Source organism: Platichthys flesus, chromosome 14 (assembly GCF_949316205.1).
Source record: "Platichthys flesus chromosome 14, fPlaFle2.1, whole genome shotgun sequence".
Taxonomy (NCBI): domain Eukaryota; kingdom Metazoa; phylum Chordata; class Actinopteri; order Pleuronectiformes; family Pleuronectidae; genus Platichthys; species Platichthys flesus.
Window position 1 is genome coordinate 21,343,091 of NC_084958.1, and position 24,711 is coordinate 21,367,801.

Here is a 24,711-nt window from a genome sequence, read left to right on the forward strand (position 1 = left end):
TCTTGACGTCACAGCTGCGGAACCAAACTGCTGAACCCGGACGTTTCTCGTGTCGACACTTCCTGTTGTGTTCCTCTTGCTTTTAAAAACCAGGAAGATGGATCCGCTCTCGAACAAGTGGATTATTCATCTGCTAGTTTGTTGTTTTTTCGTGGGTAAGTTGTGTCTAAACTGTGTTTTCGGTCGTGTGCGTGTTGTTTGTGTGTTACCGAGCTAAGTGTGTGTCTGTGTGTGTGTCTAGAGGCTAGCATCAGGGACTTCTTTGTGCTAGCCGGATGCTAGGCTAGCCCCCCGGTTCCTGGCTTTAATCTCCATTGCCGGGTTTTAAAAAGAAAGCTCAATTTCTCAATGGAGTTCTCCGCTGTCACGAATCTCAACACGTTTATAATCCAGCGGCAGCTCGGGAATTTATTGTGTGTTTCTGGTTGTTGGTTCTTTCCGGTGAGTTGTGTGTGTCTGTTCCTCCCGGATGAGGTCAACTCACCATCAGCGTGACTGCTCGTGATTCCCCCGCCGCCGCCGCTCGGGGCTCTGCTCAGGATTACACTGCTCCCAATGAAACCTACATTTACACGGTTTATAATGTAAATATAGATTATTTGGAAACTCACATTCCAGGATATACTCCAGGAAAGTCGCCCCCCCACGTCTTTGTGTAGTCCTGGTGAATTCGTCACACTAACAATTTGACTTAACACAATGGTTCATGTGCAGTCCAGACACTGCACATATTCTCACAATGCACATATGATTCTAGTTTTTACACTGTTTATATTCCATTCATCTATATTTTCTATATTCCTTACACTATAATATTGCACGTTTCCCCATCGTGGGACTATTAAACATTAACTTATCTCGGTAGGTTGGTTTATTCGTTTGGAACAGGCAGCTGTAACTTCAATACTGTGATCAGAACTAGTTTTCATACAGTCAGTGAAATGTATTTGGTTCCAAGTTGTGAAGAAACTTAAATATTTCAATAGCCAGTAAAGGAAGAACTAGCTTCTACTACCTGCCAACAAATAACAGTAATACACTGCAAGTATAAGTCCTGAATTCAAGGTTTGACTTGAAGTACATAACAACTGTGTTTTAGTGTAAAGTTGTGCAGAATGGCCCCCTTTTAGTAAGTTGTATATCGTGTATTATATGATTGAAATAACATTACTGAAACTTTAATAAGTAGGCACCATTTTAAAGTTTCTCCTGGTTGAGGTGTAGCTCATTTGAACGACTTGCCTCAGAATGTCCCCTTTTATAAAAGCACATTGAAAGTCACTAGATCCAGATTTTTTTATTTGTACACACTCATGTATGTCAGTTCTCTAAAAATTATCAAAGTTTTTCCTCAAGATCCATGAGTTACTCCCAGAGAAATGAACAGAAATGTTGCAAACCTCGCTCCACCCCCTGGATTCTGTTCTGGTCCAAAATGGAATGGATTCGTTCTGGTCCTGCACCAAATCCTAAATCAAAGTTTCCTTGAAATTAGTCTAGTACGTGTGAAATCCTGCTGAACAGACAAATGTAGACAAAATCATAACCTGCTGAAAGTCTACAAAAGGCCCCCTGGACAACTGTATAATGTTTTATGTGATATATGCAGGTGGTTCTCTGATGTGTGTGTTGGAACTTGATCCAGAGATCTCACTCTTCTGGTTTCCTAATTCCCAATTTAGATTTTATTCATTTATGTTATGATCATAAAATCTTAATTTTTAATGTATTTAGAAACTGTCAGAAAAATGTTTTACACATTATAACACACCATTAAATACGAGTTACAGCAGCAGCCGAGTGTTAAAAGGATTTTTCAAACTGATAATCAAGTCAGGTCAGAGTCATTTCTCTTTCTCTTCTTCACTGGGAGGTCAAAGGTCACGCTCTGGCACAAAACCATAAACCTGGAGGTAATGGAGGTCAGATATCAATGTGACACGTCAGCTTTGCACCGAGGCTGTAAATCAGGTCCACTGGTTTAAAGCCATTGTCTCCTCTTTAAATCAGGAAAGAAATCCACATAAACCAGGTCTGATCCAGATATTACAAAATGTGTGTTGTTACGAGTGAGAGATAAAGATACAACTTCACTTGTGGTTTTGTAAACAGATAAATTCTGCTAATTTCAGGCAAAGATTCCAGTTTTAACCTCGTATTACATTGATTTTTCCCTGAATGTCAAACGGTTCATCTTGTGCAGCTGTTAAAGTGACTTTTCGTCTTCACAGGTGTCGGCTGTAGTTCTGTGGACAAGAAGATTTATGTGAATCTCAATTACACTGTCTCGTGTGTGCGACTGCTCAACGCAACGCATCAAATCGGCTGCCAGTGTGAGTAACCTTCACGGTTTCTGTTCCTCATCACGATGAGTCTCCAACATGAAGCTGACTAAGTGTTGGTCATAGTCTCTTGAATGTTCTGTGTGTGTCCTCAAAGCCCTCTGAGCATCTTTCACACACCTTTTTTAGTAAAACGTTTCTCCACTGTGAATTTAAAACACATTTTTTGAAGGGGTTTCTTTGTGGTTGCTTCAGGCAGTCCAACAAATCAAGTCCTGTGGCTTTGAGAGTCAGGAAGGAATGAACCAACTCACTGACAGATATTCACCTTCAGACTAATTTCACTGAGATCCACCACAGAGCGTCACAACAGATAATTCCTGCTCGTCTTCATTAGACAACAATTTACTTTGTTTGCTGTTGTATATATTTTTCATATACATATTTAATTTCTTTCTACATACAAATCACATATTTTTAACAAACCTCTTTGATATTATATCCCTATTCATTCTTATTCCCTGGGTTTCCATATATTTCTATTCTTGGCTGGAACAACGGTAATGAAACCCTCTTACCCCTGAGGATCAATATGATATTTTAGATTCTTAAGGTGTTTTTTTTATCTGACACGTCTGTTCCACCTCCCACAAGCGTTGATGTCTCGCTTCCTATGTCTGATTTCAGCCTCCTTGTCGGGTAATGTGGGCGTGCTTCATGTGCTGGAGTCGGAGGAGAAGCTGGACTGGGTCCTGAGCTCAGGTCCCAATCCCCCTTACATTGTCATCCTGGAGTCCCCGCTCTTCACCAGGTAAATTTAACCAGTCTCACCCTGTGGACGGGGTTCCCTGTCTGTCTCCTGTTCCACACTGACACACAGAATCTTTTAAAGACTCATAAAAAATTTGTAAAATCTATGGCACTTGGTATATTTCACTATTTGAAATGATAAATATCGTAAAACCCAGTCGGGTGTGAAATTGTCAGTTACACTAATGTGCAGGAGATTAGGAAAACTCGAGCCGTCTGACCTTGAGGACGTGAACTTGACCTGTACGTGTACCCGTCTCATCTGTGTCGTCTGTCTGCCCGACAGATCCATCATGATGAAGCTGAAGAGCTCCTCCAGGAGGGTGGCAGGCGTTGCCGTTGTGGCGCCGAACACAAACCTGGGGGAGGCCTTCTCCCCGCACACCACCTGTCCCAACGAGAACACAGGTGGGTGGATACCTTCGTGCCTTGACACGTCCTTCGGTATCACACAAGTCACAGGGATATATTTCAGTTTTATGATCCACCAGAGGGCACAGTGATTGAAGTCACACGCTGTGGTCGTTTCAGATTTACTGTCATGTGAAACGTAGCATTGTGAACCAGTTTAACATGTTTGTCCCACAGGAAAGATTTATGGCCTCATTTTCATGTTTCTTCCAAAGCTTTATAGATTGTGTCAGGATCTGTTTGTTTCATGCACACGATAGAAAATACCAGATAGTGCACTTTCTTTTTATAGACCCTGTATATGCATTACCATGGTGTTGATTATTTGTGTACACGACAGTACACAATGGTGTAACTGTTGCTGAGGTTTCCTCTGTGTTCTCCTCAGGTGTTTATTCAGAGACCTACGATCCAGCGCTGGCTAATTGTAATGCGACCGTGTGGAACCCTCTGGGAAACGGGCTGTCCTACGAGGAGTTTGATTTCCCCATCTTCTCTCTCAAGGACGACAACGACACTCAGGTCATACGACAGGTAAACAACGACAGCAGATACAGTATTTTCTCTTTATCCCGCTTGTACTTATTGGTACTTATATGCAGGCCACTGTTCATGTTGGTCAGCAGCAGAATCTGATCTGAGGTCAGAGGCGGTCGAGTGTTGGAATGATGCCAGGGAAGCTGTTTCAGCTGCTCTGAAGATCACCTTCATGTCGGGCGTGTTGTGGCACATTGTGTCGAGATCATTTATCTGAACTCCACAAATCATCTGCTGCTTTTCCTCCACTGTGTGTGACAGGAACCCTCAGGTCATGTTACACAGGATGTAGATGTCGTCCTCGTCTGTGAGTCGGCCTGTGGTTTCTCTTCTCCTCCGTGGGCTGAATATTTTCACCAGAGCCGCTGAGCTCCACGTGACCAGTTCTTTATCTCAGCTTTCAGTTCCACATCACTGATAATGTGGACTGTGCTTTTAAAGCCGCCTCTAGAAAATCCTCCATACTGCTTTGTGAAGGACGGGGTCTGTGACTCTGCTCTTTAGTTCAGAGGTTGTCGTCGTGTTGTGGTTTATTTGTGCGAGTTGGAAACTTTAGGGCTCGTCTCTGCCTCCATGGCAGGGTGGACGAGGGAAAGGGCTGGATCCCTAAAGCGGCTGCTGTGTCACAATGATACATTTACTCCCATGGTAGTCGTTTGTTTCTGTGGCCAAAGTGACCAGGAGCAGGGAGCGAGACCCAATCATTACTTCAGCCATGGAGTTTTTTGGTTTGCTTGTTTTTCTGTTAGTTTGTCAGGAGGTTTACACAAACACTTTTCCAGGAAGCTTTAGAAACAAACACTCACAAAGACGTGTGCGCTTCTCTCTGTTCGCAGTGTTACTTGGACCATAACCTTCCTGTGAACGGCACTCCTCAGTACCCGCTGTGTGCCATGGAGCTCTACTCCCACATGTTCGCCGTCACCGACACAGCCACCTGCATGAGGAGAAGTGATACCGACTTCAGCATCAACCCAGGTCCGTACACATTTTGTGGTGTTTTATAATAATGCTATGCAGCTTTGTCTGGAAGAAAATCCTATTAAATCAGCCAACAGTCTGTTTTTAACCAATTCTAAATGAGTTTTTTTATTCTGTGTCATCTCTTAGAGATGGTGTGTGACCCACTGGGGGACTATAATGTGTGGGGCTCCACCAGGCCAGTCAATAACACAGCCAAGGGCCACAAGATGGGGGAGAGTGTGGTCATAGCAGCAGCCAGGGTGAGTTCCTGAAGAAGCTTCTCCTTCTCAAGAGCCTTTCTGTCCACAGGACTCTGATACAAACATACCTAGATATGATCTCAGCTTGATGGACTTCCCCTCCTCTTCCTCTTCTCTCCAGTTGGACAGCAGGTCGTTCTTCTTCGACATCGCTCCAGGAGCAGAGAGCGCAGTCTCTGGGTTCGTCACCCTGCTGGCGGCCGCTCACGCTCTGCGGGACATCATCCAGGAGGCCCCGCCCAACCGCACCATCCTCTACACCTTCTTCCAGGGGGTCCGTTGTTTCTGTGCCTGATCAACACACTACATGTTAGTTTTCTGTAGGTTCACTTCAGGCCTGGCTCATGTTTGTTTTACTGTTTGACTTCAGGAAACCTTCGACTACATCGGCAGCTCCAGGATGGTGTATGAGATGGAGAACGATCAGTTTGCTGTGGATCTGGACAATATTCACTCAGTCCTGGAGGTTGGACAGGTGTGTACTGTGGACTCACTTCTGTTCTATGTATAAACCTGCACTCCTATGAGATGTACATTCTGTTTACTCGTGTATACAGAATATGTCAGTTTGATGAATCTTCTCCCCACAGGTGGGACTTCGTAATGACTCCAGACTTTGGCTTCACACGGATCCTGTTTCCAGGAAGAACGACAGTGTCAACAAGGAGGTTTGTATCTGGGTTCATTTGAGAGATCTTACATATTTCTCATAAGAGCTATCATTAAATACAAATATTAATACTTAGTCTGCTTAGAAATGACCTAAAGGGTAAATTGAATTTCTTTTAATTGTTTTGTTTCAGGTGGAGGAGCTCATTGCCAACTTGCAAGCGGCTGCTACGAATTTGAGCGTGGCCCCGGAGGAGCCCGGTTTCTCTCAGCCTCTGCCGCCCTCGTCCTTCCAGCGTTTCCTGCGAGCTCGCTCAATCCCCGGTGTTGTGCTCGAGGATCACAAGTCTGAGTTCACCAACAAGTAAATCTGAGTTTCTTCAGCCGCAGAGTTACAATTTCACGACGTTAGAATCCGTTACCTCGAGGAAATGTATTTATTTCTGTTGTCTGTGTGCAGGTTCTATGAGAGCATGTATGATAATGAAGAATACATGAACCTGTCTTATCCTCCAAATCTGACGCCAGAGGAGAAGATGAAACACGTCACCGAACGGGCAAAGGTATTTCTATTTAACTCTGATCACCAATGTATTGATTGATCTACTTGTTTGTCTCAAATCTTTTTAATTTTAAACCTGTTTTGCAACATTATCGCTTTATCTCTCTGCGATGCTGTTATTTGTAGAACATTATTCAGATGTTGCAGCTCCATAAAGATTTTCTCCTTCATCTTCCAGGCTCTGGCGGAGGTGGCCACCCTGGTCGCTCGGGCTCTGTACAAGCAGGCGGGAGGAGCTCAAAACCTGCTGGACAAAATCCAGGCCGACCCTCAGATAGTAAGACTGGTGGATTTTATTGTGTAGGGTTAATACACATGTTTCTATCTCTTCTAACAGCTCACTGTTTATATATTAAATATCTCATCTGTTCCTTTCACTTTGACTCCTTCCCTTTTCTCCGCTGTGTAGAGAATATGACACGTCTCTGTCTCGTTTGTCTCAGGTGACCCAGATGCTGTACGGTTTCCTCGTTCGGACAAATAACACCTGGTTCCAGCAGCTGATCCCCTCGGACTTCGTGAGTCATCTGAGTAAGTTGGGAAAAACTGCTGATCCTGTTTTTAACTTTTTGGTTTTAACAAAACGCAGCCACGCCGTTGTTTTTTCACATGAGGTAATTTAGTTTGGAGCCAACTCTGAGTAGACGTTGTGTATTAGTATGTTGGACAAGTTGTCACATGTTTTGCTTCTCAGCCACTGTGGAATATAATGGATTAATCCTGGAAGGCGTTTAATTTAGTGCTTTTCTCCTTTTGAGTGTGACACCAGCGATTATCCCCCCCCAATTGACCAGTCGCCTGATGTCACAACTGATGTGAATAAAAAGAAATTCCAGACACATTACATTTATGTCCTCTGTCCCTCTGTTTCTCAGCCAACGGACCGCCTAACCTGTACGTCGGCGCCATCCAGCAGTCCAGTGAGCCGACCATACTGGTGCAGTTCCTACTGGCCAACCTGACGGGCAGCACCATCAACATAACCCAGGAAAACTGCCAGAACCAGAAAGAGGACGAGTCGGATAAGGAGAGCAAACATGTAAGACACAAACTGATGGAGTCTCTCGTTTTATTGATTTACTTTGATTGGTTTTTGATTTACTTTTTGTGTTAATGACTAAATCTAATGATTATTTTCATCATCTAACTAATTTTAACTAATTATTTTCTTAATTTATATAAGAAAAAAGAGAAGTGGAGAACTGCTCCAGAATCTAAGATGACGTCTTCAGAATTTTTCTTTTACAAACCGACCAAAATCCAAAATAATCAATTTGTTGTCATTTAAAGCAAAGTGTCACTAGAACCAATAAATATTTAATGGTTTTGGTTGAAAAGGGACGAAGTCAGATTAACTCTGACTAAATTATTTAAACCCTTCAAATGTTATTAGCTGGAATAAAAAACTGCAGATTATAGAATCTGGAACCATAAGAGATGTAACAAAATGACACCAAAGTCTGAAGTGAGAAACTTATTACTTACTTATTACTTACTTACTAATTCAAATAAATTTAATTTGGTAACTCAGTTATTATTATAAGTAGGAATTTAAATAATAAATAATCCTTGTCTCCTCGCTCAGATTTACAGCTACTGGTGGATTCAGGGTGCGGCCCCACCCAACAGCACCGAGCGGGAGGGCTACTGCGTCCGCTCCAGTGCCCGTCTCTCCAAAGCCGTGTCCCCAGCGTTCGACCTGAAGCAGTTCACCTCCAAAGATTACTCCACGTGGGCCGAGTCCCGGTGGAAGCCCATCAAGGGACGCATCTTCCTGGTGGCGAGTCACGAACTGGAGGTACGACCGCCCTTCACCGTCTGAGGGTTAAAAGACGCAGAAACTCAGATAAGCTCAGACGGGTTTTAGACCGATACTCTTACTTTGAAGTATCACAATCATAGACAGATGTATAAAAAGATTGAAGACTCGTGGTTCTGTGAAGTGAAGGAAAAGAGTTGTGATCGCCCCCTGGTGGCTGGCTGCAGTATAGGTCATAAACCTCCATGTTAGCAGATGGGACATGGATGAAATTTAAAAAAGTCAAATTACTCATTAATTAAACTTTGCCCTAAGATTGTTTCTGTCACTTTAGGTTCTTCTTATCTGAATTATGTTTGTTTAAGTGCTTTCTATAAAACTTCATGATTGACAGGCTGAAATGGACTCAAGCCTGTGTATCAGCAAGATGGGAACTTTCATGTGAGAGATATTTAGGCTTAATTTCCGGATAGTAGGACGAGGTGGAGACGCGTCTGCCATCTCTATTTACAATCTATGTTTCCGACCAGTATTTAGCAGGTAATAGAAATAGTGGTTGAAGAAAGTGGATAAACAAATATCGAAATGAATTCCTGTAGGGGTAAACAAAGAGGTTGTCTGTGACGTGAATACATCTTTTCAGTATAGATGGATCTTTGGTGGAATAATAACCAGTGACATTAAAACTTTCCTTCACCTCCTCCAGATGTTGACGTTGGGTGTGGGTGTCGGCATCTTGGTGACGTCCCTCCTCCTCACGTACTTCATCAGCGCCAAGGCCGACATACTCTTCAGCTCGGGGAGGGAACCCGCCAACGCCACCTACTGATCCACGCCCCCGAGGCCACGCAGGCCCACGACCACTACTACTTCTACGATAACTTCTTCATTTACTCTTACATCGGACATTGACAGGACATTTTCTTCAAAACACACAACAGTTAGGTACACACAGGTGACACACAGCAGCTGGGGGAGGGTGTGGGTGTGGGGGGGGGGGGGGGTTATTAGATGACGACTTCGTGGTTAAAGACTCGCTCCTCCGGGGAGTGAGGTGGGGACTGGACCGGACTAGATTGGCCTGGATGGATCTGGACTCATCAGGGTTAGAAGACGCTGGTCAGGCACCAGAGGACCCTGACCAGTGGAACAGATGTTTATATTTCTTTTGTTTTAGTTTCTTTTTCTTTTCGCTGTCAGAGAATGTTTTGTTTACTGTGTCATGTGATAGACACTAAACATTAAGCATTATTTTGTGTGTGTGTGTATATGATTGTGAATATGTAAATGTGACCACAATTGTCTGCCTGGGTGAGTGTGTACGATTATTTGTAAGAGTGTGCGTGAGCTTGTTATGAGGAATGCGATGGTGCACTACTGTAGCTGTCTTCTCTGTCATGTAGTTCAAATATCACTCAGTTCTAACGATGACAAACCACTTTGTGAGTCAGTGAACAAGTAGAAACATTCACATTTTTTTGTTTTGCAAAATCTGGAAACGTACGGCGAGCTGTTTTGTTTTAATAAGTTCTGGAACCTGGGGTGAAAAATGTCAAACTAATTTATATTGTTCGATCCCAGCACGTATAAAAATACACATGATTTCACATTTTGTGATATTTGTCTGGAGAAGAGTCCGACGAGACCGATCGGCTTCATCATCCAGTCGGATCCATCCGATGCTTTGACACTGAACACGTGTTGGTACTCTGGCTGTGCACTCGTTTTCTCACAAGGTTTCTTTTTAACTTCTGAAAAATTGTGACAACACGCAAGAGGTTTTTTAATTGTGTTGATGGATGTTCATGTAATGGCTGGAATCGATGACCAATTGAGATGCCTTGATGAAGAAATAAACATTGCTTCTTTTCCAGTTTTTATTTCTTGGTGGTTTGACTTAAAGCATCAAGATTGTTGTCTTGAATGAAGAGCTCGTGAACTGAACCAGCACCTCTCTATGGAAATAAAAGGATAATGTGGCCTCAGCTTATCATTTTATTTTGGTAAACTCCAAGACTGATACTCTCATTTCACAGAGAATAAGCCGAGGGAGATGCTGATTTTAATAATTTCTGTTTTCCACAATTAACAATGTAGTGTAGAAATAAGTCATGAAGCAAAAATGGTAAAGTTAAGCCAAGGTACTGGATTGTTTTCATGTGCCACTAATGCAGCTCAGAAGATGTCACATTAACACTCAGTTGAGTTGGATTCATGATCTGCTGCTTGAGAGCCAGGACTGAAACCTTTCTAAATGATTTGAACTACTTTAAATGAACCATTAAACTAGCAGTTATTAAATTATATCATTAAAAAAGAAACAGACAGCAGGACACAAGTTGTTTGTGACCTTGATTTCATTTGTTCATTCTAAATACACTTTGAAAAAGGTTGTATATTGTGTTGCTGTTCAGCTTCATGCATCATTGATCAGTGGATTCCAACTTTTAGATCACTGGACTACATCTATCATATCACATATCAAGAGGTGTTTTTTTTTTTAATATATCTGAGTGTCTTTGAAATACAGAGTGGATGTAATGGGACTCCAAAGAAAGATGCGTTCAGACTATCAGCATTAAAAGACATTAAAAAAACCCTCTTTATGCTGATCAACATTCAAATATCTTTATTTTCATCACACTCAGGTTCAATGTCTATAGACGTGTGTATATGTATTTATATACGTGTTCAAATATATAGAAAAGTAGTGTAAAAAACTACAAACTACTACATACAGAAGATAAAATAACCGCTTTAACAAGTGGGGTGAAACTAGAATGTTTATTTTACATAAAAGCTTCTTTACAGTCTCATTAAATCAAGAATGTGTTTAAAAGATATCTGATGATGATGATGATGATGATGATGATGAAGATGGTTCTGGACAATTTTTCCTTTTGTTTGAATCTGCAGATTTATGAGCCGGGAGGGAACCACTTAGTGCCATGATACTGTCCAGTGGCTCATTCACACACATGCACACAGACACACACGCACACAGACACACACGCACGGCTCCACAGGCCCTCCTGTCCCGGTGGGGGGGGGGGGGGAAGAGCCACCAGAGGCGGGGCCAAACCAGGAGCGGAGGCGGGGCGCGCGACGCTTCGGCTGAGTGGAGGAAAGAAAGTGGAAAGTGAGAAAAATGTACCTGAATGGACGATCCGGAATAAGTGAGTGGTGTTTCTTTACGTCTGTGTGTTTTAAAATGTGTGTTAAACGTGTGCGGGTGTCGGCTGGTTGTGTGGCCGCGTGAGGAGCCGGGGACGCGGGGAAGCAGCGGCCGCAGGTCGGCTCCGGTTTCCACAAACAATAGTCGAGAGGACGCGATGGTCGCCGTGTTTTTTTTTGAAACCGCAGCGAAGTTCGAGACCCTCGTCGGCTCTATTGTTGCTCCCGGGGGCCACGTAGCGCCGGGGATCGAGCCCAAACACGGGAGGGCCGGTTTGGTGCGTTCGGGGGGAAAACTACCTTTTTGAATTCCGTCCTGAATCCCGGTGGTTTCGGGGTCGGGGTCCGGGAGCGATGCGTCTGGGAGGACCGAGCGCGTCCAGGTCGCTCCTAGGCCCGACGCGGTGGAATCCTCTCCTGGGTGGGAACGCGAGAGCGTCCATTCATTTACCGTGAGGAAGAGGAGCAAGGAGGAGGAAGAGGAGCGAGCGTCTGGGCTGGTTTGGCATCAGGACGCGAGCCGTCTGGGCCTGGGAGTCTCCCATTGTCCTGCGTCCGCTCCAGCAGCCTCCTGCTCCCGGTGTGCAGGTCGCTCCTCGCCCCCTCGCTCCGGCCCCGGCTCCTCGCAGCGGGTCCCGGTGGGTTCGAGGCCCTTTGTGCGTGTGTTGTGAATTATTGATGCAGACTGTTGATCCGTGTTTCCACAGAGACACGGAGTCCAGGTGGGGGGGCTTTACGCACAGGTTCTCGGGGGAAACAGAGGACATGTTGGGCCTGGTTCTTTCCCTGTGCTCCACCGAGGAGTTTGGAAACAACCACAGTCTGTTAGCTCCTCATTCTAGAGCAGATAAACTATATAATACTATTTATACACATTAGAGTTCTAACATGTTGCATGACTGCTATAAAGTAAAGCAACTGTAACATTAAATCACAGTGACACTGTAAGAAATGAAGAAACACAAGTTATTCATGTTCAGGTATCAAAGTTCAAGTGGGACACAAGCTCTGAAATAAGCATTTTGAATTATTTATTTGAATTAGTAAATTTATAACATCCAGTTGTGGTGAAACTCCAGTTTTATCTGTTTATTAATCTATAAGATGTTAGAACATTCATCCACGTTTCTGATTTTGTGAAACCAACTGATTTGAATTCTCCAGTTTGAGTGGTTATTAAACTGGTTGAGCTTCAGTTTACTTCTTTACATTGATATCACACAAGATAAAGAAATATCCAGTTTGATCATCTGCTTCAATGTGAAGGTTTAGTTTCCTGTGAGAACAACAGTGTGAGTTTTGTATATTCGTCCCTCAGACGTGTTTTTCTTAAGTTATTCCAGTCACACAACAAACTGAAATCAGACGTCTGGCCTTGTGGAAGGGCGAAGTGGGACATGACTGCAGCTAATGATTACATCTGGACGTTAGGCATTGAACTCACGTGGTCTATGAAATATCACAAACATGAAATGATTGTCAGAGCTTTGAAAACACAAGGTGACGTCTTTAAATAGATGTTTTGTCAAACAGTGTAAAGCTCATAAGACGTTTATTGTAAAGTGAAATCAATAACTCTGATCCCAGTGTGTGGACAGTCTGACACGTCAGTGAGTGGGAGACGTTTCCTTAAGAGCCTGGTTGTGTGTTTGTTGTAGTTTTTCAGATGTTGTGTTGAAGCAACAACAGTAGTTTTGTCTCCATTACATCAGGGCAATTACTGTAACTGTTAAAGGTTGTGTAAGTAGGAAAATATGTAAACTTGTGATCCTTGAATGTGTTGAGAGCTTAAATAATTAATTAATTGATTATTTAATAGATCATTCTTAAATTATTCAGCAAGGACTTTTCCCAGAGCCGATTTCAGACATCAGCTCTGGAAAATCATGTGATTACAAACGTCAACAACTCGCTCGCTGCGTCTTCTCAGACTTTCTCCTGCTGAATTCTCACATGAGCTCAATCCAACATTTTATTCTGAGACAGCTCAGATAATCGCAAAAATCAGTGCTTACACATTTTAAACTGGTTCCAGGTTCACCAGTGTCAATATCAACTGGTTTCTCGATCATTCATAAAAGTCGATTTAAAACCAAACAGGAGAACCAGTTAGAAGAAGTCAACTTTCACTGCTCCCTGATATTGTACAGATGATATGATTGATTAAGAAGCTTCGGCAGATGAATCCATAGGAAGCTAATGTGTGATGGTCAAGCTGCTGGAGGACGGATGTGAGTCTGAGGCTTCATCGGCTCTTTTATCCTGAACCACATCAGTATAATCTCCGCTGGTTGGGCCACTTCCTGTCCCTGCCACACTGTGTTTGGATACGAGAGCAGCTTGTGTGCATGGGGTCTCTTTGAATCCCAGCACCCAGCAGAAGAAAGGCTTGTTGATTCAACCACACCCTGTTGGATTTACACACACACACACACACACATGCACATGCACACACACCTGCTCTGGTTTGCCGGCCATGTGTGCACGAGGGCCGACAGTTGTCTTGTTACTCGCTGGGTTTTTACCGATGTCATCGCAGGCAGCAGTAGGAGGTGTGTGTGTTTTATGTGTGTGTGTGTTTGTGTGTGTGTGTGGCCCTGGTGCTCTGATGAGCCTGCTCTCCTGCTGCAGGCCGGGTGTGTGCACGCTTATTTTCACAGTTGGTATATCAGGTCTCAAAAGGCGGCTGAGCGGAGCTGGTCATTTCAGAGTTGGCCGGGATCGCTCCTCCGCCCTGACAGCTGCCAACTCGCTGCCAGCGGCTGGAAATGTTCGGTGACAGCTTGATCTCTTTTTGCCTTTGGGACAAACGGAGGCTGTGAAGTGAAATCTGCATCTGCTCGTTTCAGACGCCGGGCGCCTCCAGCTGCATGTGTGTGGCAGGATCCCTGATTGATTTCGGTTTTATCGGCTTGGATTTAAAAACAACATCTTGCCTGTTTTAGATTTGGGGATAGAGACGTGGATATGAATGCATCGTAAACTGAGGACATGAAGAAATGAGATGAAGCTGAACAGTTTTATCTTCTAAAGTTTGATTTCATGACTTTATCGTCCTAAGGGAATAACAGTCCCTCGTGAATATATGAATATTTATTTAAAAGCCAAAATCATGATTGAGTCTTGATATTGTAGAATTAAAAGAAATCTTCTGTTCCACAAAATGCACCAAACTTCTTAAATCACTCAGATAAAGAAATAATTGAATATGAAGTAATAACAGATCAAGAAAATAAGAAAACAAGTTAAAGAATCTGAAAAACATGTTTGTACCAAACCACAATCGTCTATAGTTATACTGAAATGACTAAAATGGTACACAGCTCCAATTTCTACTCGTTGTTTGTTTCACTGAGGACACGTCCTCTCTGGTATTTCTTGGAAGTTAGATCATATTTAGGTTTGGTAAAAGAATCCAACCTGAAGGATTTAGTTTCCTCCTCCAGAGAGATCTCAGTTGCAGATAAGATATTGATTAAAAAAACATATTGTGTTAGATTGTCTGATGTTTATTTTAAAGGGACCATGGACATTAATTAACACATGTACTTTCAGATTTAACCGTGCAGGCTGTGCTTTATCTGCAGGTTGACGGTAAAACATACAAATGACACACAGGCACATGTAATAAACACAAAGAATTACACAAAAGGCACAAAAGTACAAATGATTCGTAAGACTTCATTAATCCACAATTCAGCCCAGAATACAGAATAAATGCAGGTCCGATATGAAACACAATGACACAAACAATTAGAACAGTGCACAAATATAGAGGCATCATGTAACCCAGTTATGAGCATTAGCTAGAGAACGTAAATGTGAATAATATCTACACTCGTATAATATTAAGACACAGGTGTGAACAAGTAGATTAGAGGATTGGAGTTTTGTTCCCGGTTTGTTCTAAGTGGTATTTTACCATCTCCTCTGGCAGCAGCAGCAACTGTCTGATTCCAGATGGAGTTTCTTCCGGGTGAGCGTGCTCTGTCGGCTGCAGTGAAACGGTTTCTCACTCCCTTTGCCTGGAGCCATAAAAAGCGTCCAGCCGTGGCCCTGAAGCCCTGAAGCCCCACATCCTCACTGTTTAATCTCAGACCACACACACAGATTACTGCTCGGCCTGTTGTCCAGTTCACTCCAGACCCGAGTGAACAAGGGTCACTCTCCTGCTTTTTATCTTTTTGATTTTCAGAAGTCAGACTTTGAACCAGGGCTGTGAGAAATGAATGATGTGTGTATGTTTTTTTTCTTTCGTCTTTAAATCCTGAATTAACCTGAAGAATCACTCTACTGTTTGGTTAAACAATGGCCGCCCCTGGAACAATAGAAATGAAATGCACCTGTGCATTCTGGGAAGAAGATTATGGCAAAGCCGAGAACAACAACAGGTTATGTTTTCTTTTTGGCGGAACAGGCTTCGGCTCTCAGGCGTGACCCGTCGAGCGCCGCAGACCGAAGCCGGTGAGACGAGCAGGGGGACGCTGTGGCTCATTAAGTGGGACACGGGACACGGGACACGGGACACTGGGATGAATGGGAAACCTTAGACGTGTCACCACTGGACCACGCCTGTTTGTGGATCGAGTGTTCTCCGGCTGTATTCACGCAGATAGAAAGAGAGACGGGTTAACAGGCGGGTTTGTTTCATAAGTGTCAGGGTCCGGGTCAATGATGAGGAGGAGGAGACATGTTGGAAAGACGTCCACCGGAAGCTGTGATTATGTTTTATGATTGATTTTCACAGTTTAAGATTTAGCTTTAAGTAAAATTAACAATTTTCTTATTAAAGTATGTACGATTCTCTTTCAGAGGTCGTGGAAAGGTTTTTGAGGCTTTACAGTAAATACTCATATAATCATAGCCAGCATACCTGGCAATAACACTGAAGTATTTTTATCATCATGGAGGTAAATGTACGAGTTTATTGTGATTTTAAAACATTCCAGCTGTTGTGCACTGAGCCAGGTTCCAGCTTTTGTTTCTTCTGAAGATCACGAAGCTTCGTGTCGGCTCCACTTTTAAAAAGACAACCCGTCTGTTGAGGTATTTATTCATAGGTTAGCATGTGCGTCTCATTATGTGAACAACAGAACAAACATGGACGTCATCATCTTAAAGGTCAACGTTAATGTCGGCTCATTAGAACAAACGAGGACGAGTTCAGATGTGAAGCCTCAAGGTTGAGAATCAAAGACCTCAAAGGCCCAGAATGCAATGCAAAGTTTTATATGAAAACATCCAAAACCAGAGAGCTTGTTTTATGATCAGTATTTTATTACTTCATTGAGTTAATGTGACACTAATGTAACTGTTTCCTGAGGTCAGTTTATATATGCATACACACACTTCTGATTAACAACTAATAAAGGTTTGTCTCATCTCAGTGTGACGTCAAGAGGCATTGTGGGAAACGTAGTTTACCGGTGGATCCCTAAACCTTTACCCATTGCTCTAGTATCTAACCTTTGACCTTACCTGCCACCGGGCTACAAACATCCAGCTGGACACCTAATGTGCGGTTTAATCTGAAAGCTACTGTGAACACATTGCTTTTGATAAACCCGACTGTTCCTTCATGAGCCGCGGCCACAACACACGCTCCAGTTATCACAGCAGTGTTTGCTCAGTCTTGCACCTTCAGCGATCACGAGCTGGGATTTAGACGTCTATTCCTGGCCTGCTTTAATTGCTCTCTGGGGCCTTTACATATGGGCTCTGAGTGGCTTCGGTTGCAATGTGTGTGTGTGTCTGTGTGTGTGTGTGTGTGATGAAGCCGGTAAAGACGCAAAGAGAAGATGAGCCAGATGTAAGAGTCACAACGATGTGAAGAAAAACCTCTCGTCTGAGTTTCATGTAGGATTTTCACGGGTGAGGAGTCCTGCTGTTTATATCCAGGGACAGTGTGACTGTAATTGTTGTTTTTAAAGATGGCGTTCTGAACATTAAGCCCGGTGACTTCAGGTTGTTATTTTTGTCAACACTGCTGTCTGTGAGGACAAGTTCCAGCCAAACTCCCACAACCAGGGGATTAAAAACACTGTTTAGATTCTAGTCTAGTTGAAAATCCGTGGTTTGTGTGGGAATCTCTCTCTCTCTCTCTCTCTCTCTCTCTCTCTCTCTCTCTCTCTCTCTCTCTCTCTCTCTCTTTTCTCTCTCTCCACATGCTCCTTGCAGGGAAACGCCACTTAACTCTGCTCCTCCGAGTGAATCTGGGAAACGACGGGTTCTGTTAACGCCTCAAAGCTTTTCAAGCGCTCTGACTTTGCTTAATGAGCTTTTTTCAGAGTAAAGTGCTGCAACCGTGCCTCATCTCAAATGAGCGTTTGTGCTCTGACTCCTCCGCTGTAGCTTTCTGTATGTTCCTCTTATGTAAGTGCAGAACGTAACCTTACAGAAGAAGAAAGGCTCAGGATGATGCACCAGGAAGAAGCTGTTGTCATCAGAGTTTTGTGGTTTGGACTGAGCTTGTTTTTAGGATTTCACACATGGCTGCAGGGCTGCAGAATCTGCTCCCGTCTGATAAAAGTTAGTGAATCTAGAGACCTCTCCTGTTGGGGGAAGAAATATGAGTGAGAGAGTTTGAAACCGAGGCGGGACTGGTTTCTATGATGTGGATAAACTTACAGAAACCCTCCGACTGACTCGCTGGCGTCCAGTAGTCGACTTGAAGGGAAGTGGATTTTTTAAGGACAATGGCGGAGCCGGAGCATAGAAGCCACATGAAGTGAAATCAGGAGGCTGTAAAGACGGCGAGGACAGGGACTGCCCCCCCCTCGCTTCCCACAGAGCTCCAGTCTAAGAAGGCGAGCCACGCCCCCCCCCCCCTTTATCAATTAACCAGCGCATGACAGTCCAACATCCGTCATGCCTGCACTTTTATTTTGGCGATCTTTCGGGCAACGTGGGGAACCGAGTGGCAGAGGGCGGCGTGAGGTCAGGTTTCCACGGCAACTGTCATCCTCCGATCCCCCTCCAGCTGAACGCCCTCTTTCATCGCCATGGCAGCGGAGAGGCCCTGGTCTCCCGGGGGACGAGCGGAGTGCGGGGGGGGAATGTGAGACGGCGAGTGGGAGGGAGAGGGCAAACAAGTTCTGTGAAAACACAGTAATCCAATATGGCCGCCATTGTGTCCCGGGCGAGAGGAGGAACAGTCGAGTGAGGATGAACCTGGAGGGGCACCTGGAGGAGGAAGTGATGTCAGAGCACGCAGCTGAGGCCGGAGGCTCAGTTCAGAGGGTTGTTGGTTCTAGTCTCACGATGTCCACACGTCACTGTGGGTCAAGTGGGAGGTTTGATCCCCAACCACACACACAGACTCTCAAATATGAAGTAGAGCCAGATCGATGTGAATCCTCCTCCGTGTTTTTAACTGAAGACTTTTCTCTTAACACGTGGAAGTTGAGACATGCATGTTGTGATGCATGTTAGTACCATGATGTGGGAAAGACGATATAAATACGTGAAGTCACAGTTTCCCCAAAGTTTTGACCAAAAGTTTGTTTTTCTCTTCCAGATCACGGCCACCTCCGCTCTCCCCTGCTGTGACTCTCCTACCCGCCGTCCTCTCCCATCCCTCTTCTCCTCCTCCTCCTCGTCTCCTCCTCCTCCTCTCTGTGACCTCCCCCCCGCCCTCCCGCCTCCCTTCTCCTGCTCCCTCCCCATCGACCTCCAAGATAGATTCCCTCAGGAGCAAGGTTGACCTGCTCAAGCTGCCCCTGGCTCTCTCCACCAAGTCCATCGCCGAGCGCAAGAGCCAGCTGGGAGGAGCCGGCGAGCAGCGCGGCCCGGGCGGAGGAGGCGGTATCATCAAAGTCCGCTCGCCGCCGACCCGAGACATGGACAACGAGTCGCAGTACTCGGGCTACTCGTACAAGTCCTCCCACTCCCGGAGCTCCCGCAAGCACAGGTGGGTCACACAACTTTATTTAAACATCATTCCCTTGCTGCTGTGACAGACGTCCAATTTATTCATGTTCAGAAAGTTGGACTACGTTGATCTGAAGATATCTACAAGATCCAAAAGTCAATAAATATACAGTCCTAAATCTGAGGACGTGGGAACCAAGAAGAAGTTTGTTTAAATCTTTCTGTGTGTGATTTCCAGGGATCGGAGGGATCGTCATCGCTCTAAAAGCCGAGATGGAAGCAGTCGAGGAGACAAGTCGGTCACCATCCAGACGCCCGGGGAGCCGCTGCTGGACGCCGAGTCGACACGCGGAGACGACCGGGTCAGTGTTTGAGTTTTCATCTGTTTTTTAAAGATGCATCTACTCAGGATCTGTTAGACGAAGACCAGCACCCCAGACCTATGTGGATTGTAGAAATGACAACTAAAAGATTGTCTGATCTGAGTCTTTCACAGAGATATCAGCAATTACAGTCATTCAATTCTTTATTCAAGTTCTATTTATTTGTGTTTTCTTTCTTTTTATTTATAGATAGTTTATTACAAAGTTTGTTTAAACTGTAAAATATCAAACCTAAGTTGCTTTTCTCTGTCATAAAGGTTCGATAATGACAACTTAGTAATCATGGCTTATTTTATAGAAGCATTTACACAGGCAGATGTATGGATACCAGATCAGATCAACCCGTCATGTTTTGCTTGTAAATGTGGATCCCTTGTTATTCTCCCCTGAGGAGTTTCTCTCAGGGGCCGTCAGTCATTGCTCCTCTCGTCTGTCAGTCGCTGGATGAAGAGCAGCTGTTGACACTTGTGTGACTGAGTCTTAAGATATTAGATGAAGTATTTCAAGTGAAGAGGCGTCTCTCTCTTCATCAAGGAGCCGGAGGTCCAAGTGTTTCTGTTTCCTACATGAAGTGACGAGGCGTCTTTCTTTAAATAGTCGAGAGGATTATGTCTTTAAATTTAACCAACGTGTCGCCGTCTGTGGCTTGAGCGTCAACAGAAAATTTAAACGCCACAATTTAATACTTTATCTGTTTGATTATCAAAATAATTGTGGGTCATTTTGCTTTCGACTAACTGATTTATTAAATTACTCATAACAACCATTTCAGTGCCTTTCTCATTTGCTCAATAATATGATCAGGTAAACATATTCTTGTAAAATTATTATTTCTTAATTTCAATTTCGTGCATTTAAAATGAAAACTCCCTGTGTTCATCATCACTATTTCAGACCGTGGAGGTAACCTCTATCGTTTCTCTCTTCCCTGACAGGATGACAACTGGGGGGAAACCACCACGGTCGTCACCGGCACCTCGGAGCACAGCATCTCCAACGAGGACCTGACGCGCCTCACCAAAGATCTGGAGGAAACGACTCCGCTGGAGTGCAAGCGCTTCGTCGGCCCGATCCTGGGAGGCTGCCTGAGCTTCTTCGCCCTCGTCACGCCTCTAGCCTTCCTCATCCTGCCCCAGGTCCTGTGGCGAGACAAACTCGCGCCCTGCGGCACGCCCTGCGAGGGCCTCTACGTCTCCCTGGCCTTCAAGCTCCTGGTCCTGCTCATCTCCTCCTGGGCTCTGTTCCTCCGGCCCACCCGCACCACCCTGCCGCGCTTCTTCGTCTTCCGCTGCCTGCTGATGGTGCTGGTGTTCCTGTTCGTGGCCTCCTACTGGCTGTTCTATGGCGTGCGGGTGCTGGAGCCCCAGGAGGGGGACTACAGGGGGATCGTGGAGTACGCGGCCTCGCTGGTGGACGCTCTGCTCTTCATCCAGTACCTGGCTCTGGTGCTGCTGGAGGTCCGACACCTGCAGCCGGCCTTCTGCCTGAAGGTGGTCCGCAGCACGGACGGAACCAGCAAGTTCTACAACGTGGGCCACCTCAGGTTGGTGACTCTGATCCTGCAGACTGGTTCAAATCCTCCTCATCTACCCACCCTGCGTGGTTTTTTACTTTAAGAAAGGGTTTGAGATATAGGAGACATATTGTATATCTTTAAGTTCATGTAAAGACTTAAACATCAGATTATAGAAATGGAAAATGAGGGAATCATCTGAACGTATAAGATATAGATTTTTACAGATTAGTGTTCTTGTATTTAAATGCCCCCCCGCTCTGTGTTGTAGTATCCAGCGAGCAGCTGTGTGGGTGTTGGACCGTTATTACAGCGACTTCCCCGTCTACAACCCGGCGCTGCTCAACCTGCCCAAGTCCATCCTGTCCAAGAAGATGACCGGCTTCAAGGTTTACTCCCTGGATGGTGAATACAACCTTCTCTCCCCCACGACTCCTTTCATTTACCTGTCTCATGGCTCTGATCTGCAGGAGTTTCATTTTCCAACATCGGTTTCCTCTTCAGCGTAATACCTGGAATGCTCATCCACTACTTCTTCTCTCTTGTCTCGTAGAAAACACCACCAACAACTCCACGGGTCAGTCCCGGGCCATGATCGCAGCTGCTGCCCGGAGGAGAGACAACTCCCACAACGAGTTCTACTACGAGGAGGCGGAGATGGATCGCAGGCTCCGCAAACGCAAGGCCAGGTCAGAACCCAGTGGACTGTGTGTTCACCGTCTACACAGACACGGAGAACTCACATTTCAGCTGCAGTTGTGACATGAACACTGAATAAAGCATTTTCTTGTAAAGCTGAACTAACTAGAATATTCATCTGTCCACAAACGAGGTCTAACAGTGTTTCCTCTTCAGGTTGGTGGTGGCGGTGGAAGAAGCCTTCACGCACATCAAGCGTCTCCACGAGGACGAGGTCACGTCGTCGCCCAAACACCCGAGAGAGGTGATGGATCCTCGGGAGGCGGCTCAGGCCATCTTCGCCCCGATGGCGCGGGCCATGCAGAAGTATCTGCGGACCACCCGCCAGCAGGCGTTCCACAGCATGGAGAGCATCCTCACACACCTGCAGTTCTGCATCACGCACAACATGACGCCCAAGGTGAGAGACTGTGGACAGTGGGACCGAGACGACAGTCGGGGGTGTAGCTGCGTGTCCGGACACATGTTCTGTTTGATTTGATTCTGAGATGATAGACAGATAGATAATAAGAGTAAAGGAAATTAAAGAGGGATGTCAAATTCTAGTGAAATGACTGAGATGATGATGGGGAGAAAAATCAGATTTATTCTTACATTGTGTTGCTGTGGGACTGTGACCTCATCTAAAACATTTATTACTGCCTCTATCAGCAATGTGCAACTTTAGGGAAAAAAGCAAACATAGGATAAGAGATAACATAATTTATCAAACCTTTATTTAATTTCTACAAGTTTTCATTTGACTTAAATGCTTTAAAGTTTAACTTTCTAATTTTCTGCCCTTAGGATTTGATCCTAAATCCTAATTATACAGACATGTGAATATAAAACTATGAATAATTGATCTAATGCAATTGGAATATGACCCAAGAGGGTTATAAAGTTAGAAGAATGCCAAATGCCAATACTTAACGATCAATTAGGCCTAAAGATCATATTCATTATTGATTGATAGGATCATTTTGTCATTTAATAGGTTTAATGTTTTGTCTAAAAATGTCAGAATATAAAGAAAACTACAGAATATAACCAAAACCCATAAAATACCAGTGACACCTTTTAAATTCTCTGTTTTATCCAATCAACCGTCCAGAACTCATTGATCTGTTTTCATAGAACAGAGAAAAGCAGAATAATAAAAAAGCATAGTTTTGTCATTTCTGTTGAAAAGTTATTCAATCACTAATGATTAATACTGATTCCTCTCCCACAGGCCTTCCTGGAGCGCTACCTCTCCCCTGGCCCCTCCGTGCAGTACCAGCAGCAGAATGGCAGGGGGCGCCAGTGGACCCTGGTGAGCGAGGAGCCGGTGACCTCTGCCCTGCGCCAGGGCCTGGTCTTCTCCCTGCGCCGCTCGGACTACTCCCTGGTGGTCTCGGTCACGCCGCTCCCCTTCCTGCGGCTCGGCGAGGAGTTCATCGACCCAAAGAGCCACAAGTTCGTGATGCGGCTGCAGTCGGAGACCTCGGTGTGAGGGGCGTCCTTCTGCTCTCTGATCGTCACAGATGCTCGGGAATCAAACTGTGATCAGCTCGACGATTGTCTGAACCTGGAAAACAAACGGATTGCCTTGACTGTTTCTCCTTCTGTGTCGTCAAAGTCTCGGTCTTTGCGACACGCTGTTAAAAAAAACCTTGTCTGTAAAAGGGGACTTTTGGTCCTCGGGCCTCTAACCACTGGACTACTTCACTGAACCACCCGGACAGAGCAGGAGGAGGAGGGGGGGGGGGGGGGGGGGGCGGTGACATCACACGTGTGACTTCCTCTCGGCTTGTGTGATGAGAACACATCGACTGGAGATCGGCTCTGAATGAACGCCGGTGTACCACTGCCTTTAGTTCCCTGTTCTCTTTCAGATGACGAGGGCTGTTCTTATTTTTACTTTTACATTCGAGGGTGAGAATGTTTTTTAACTGACAGACTGAAGCGTCGTGTGGAATCAACACGTTGCTTCTCCGCGGCCTCGAGGCCAAACTGTGCTTTTCATCGGACTTAAAAGAAAAAATGGAAGAACATTCCTGAGTTGTTGCTTCTCCGGACTGTGTGTGTTCGTGATTTGTTTTAAATATGCAGCTTCAGTTTTATTCCACACTGGCCTTTTTTATACTATTAACATTTCATTTTTAACAGGAAGTACAAACACCTGGTATAAACATGCGACCTACATGTGGACAAGGACTTTCTACTGATGTAAATCTCTAAACACAACCTCACATTTAACTTTCGGAAGGCTCAGTTCTGTGGTTTTTTCAAAGTGGAATAAGTTTCATCAAACTCAGCTGAACACAGACAACCCCGTTAGATCAATTTATTTATATCGTTTTATTTTAGGGGAGGGGGGGGGGGGGGTGCAGTTGTACAGATTTGCCGCTTTCTTAAAAAAAAAAAAAAAAAACCTGCTGAAGATGAATCCACCTGTGAAGTGGATTCTGGACAGAACATTTTGAACGATACTCGGGTTCGGTCACGTCGTCTGTTCTCGGTACTTGATATCCTTCACTGCACGTGCCTGTAAATAAGGAAAACAAGAGGTTTCGGTCCTGCTCGGTTTGTCTCTCGGACCGGTTCAGACGAAGAATGTCTCCGAGCTGCTCTCACTGTCTCTGTAGCTCTCCACCACAAGTTGTAATCTTCGCAGGAAGCCATTGCTCAGTGGTTACAGAGAAACATTTGGTCGATGAATCAAATGTTCAGGGTCACAGGTCGTTCATCTGTGTTTTAATGTAGTGAACACCAGAGATGTGAGGTTACGTCATCCACATTCAGCCACCTGTGAAATGAAGCCGGCTCCATGTGGAGGAAGGTCATGGGACGTGGTCGACAGCTCTGGAAAGAGGAAGTTGCTATAAGTGGACCTTTTTAAAACCATGTATCCTCAAA

At 44.7% G+C, this 24,711-nt stretch overlaps 2 protein-coding genes across 2 annotated transcripts; both read left to right on the forward strand.

Annotated features, from left to right (window-relative positions):
• The first annotated feature begins 47 nt into the window (after positions 1 to 47).
• ncstn (nicastrin) lies at positions 48 to 10,173 on the forward strand. Its single transcript, XM_062403806.1, has 17 exons — positions 48 to 155; positions 2,232 to 2,333; positions 2,970 to 3,093; positions 3,379 to 3,500; positions 3,892 to 4,037; positions 4,877 to 5,018; positions 5,151 to 5,263; positions 5,385 to 5,537; positions 5,634 to 5,738; positions 5,854 to 5,931; positions 6,067 to 6,236; positions 6,333 to 6,435; positions 6,613 to 6,711; positions 6,878 to 6,965; positions 7,310 to 7,473; positions 8,020 to 8,232; positions 8,900 to 10,173. The coding sequence occupies exons 1-17, from the start codon at positions 98 to 100 to the stop codon at positions 9,020 to 9,022; spliced, it is 2,103 nt and encodes a 700-aa protein (XP_062259790.1). The 5' UTR covers positions 48 to 97; the 3' UTR covers positions 9,023 to 10,173.
• Positions 10,174 to 11,268: 1,095 nt separating this feature from the next.
• LOC133968026 (vang-like protein 2) lies at positions 11,269 to 23,550 on the forward strand. Its single transcript, XM_062403827.1, has 8 exons — positions 11,269 to 11,369; positions 18,884 to 19,276; positions 19,475 to 19,598; positions 20,555 to 21,162; positions 21,404 to 21,537; positions 21,686 to 21,821; positions 21,988 to 22,231; positions 23,045 to 23,550. The coding sequence occupies exons 2-8, from the start codon at positions 19,206 to 19,208 to the stop codon at positions 23,303 to 23,305; spliced, it is 1,578 nt and encodes a 525-aa protein (XP_062259811.1). The 5' UTR covers positions 11,269 to 11,369; positions 18,884 to 19,205; the 3' UTR covers positions 23,306 to 23,550.
• The last annotated feature ends 1,161 nt before the right edge of the window (positions 23,551 to 24,711 follow it).

Excerpts from the sequence above, each read along its gene's own strand:
- LOC133968026 (XM_062403827.1), top strand. The coding sequence starts at position 19,206 with ATGGACAACGAGTCGCAGTACTCGGGCTACTCGTACAAGTCCTCCCAC. Across the intron at positions 21,163-21,403 it reads TACAACGTGGGCCACCTCAG|TATCCAGCGAGCAGCTGTGT; the intron begins GTTGGTGACTCT and ends TCTGTGTTGTAG. Across the intron at positions 21,538-21,685 it reads CAAGGTTTACTCCCTGGATG|AAAACACCACCAACAACTCC; the intron begins GTGAATACAACC and ends CTTGTCTCGTAG.
- ncstn (XM_062403806.1), top strand. The coding sequence starts at position 98 with ATGGATCCGCTCTCGAACAAGTGGATTATTCATCTGCTAGTTTGTTGT. Across the intron at positions 3,501-3,891 it reads CTGTCCCAACGAGAACACAG|GTGTTTATTCAGAGACCTAC; the intron begins GTGGGTGGATAC and ends TGTTCTCCTCAG. Across the intron at positions 8,233-8,899 it reads TGGCGAGTCACGAACTGGAG|ATGTTGACGTTGGGTGTGGG; the intron begins GTACGACCGCCC and ends CACCTCCTCCAG.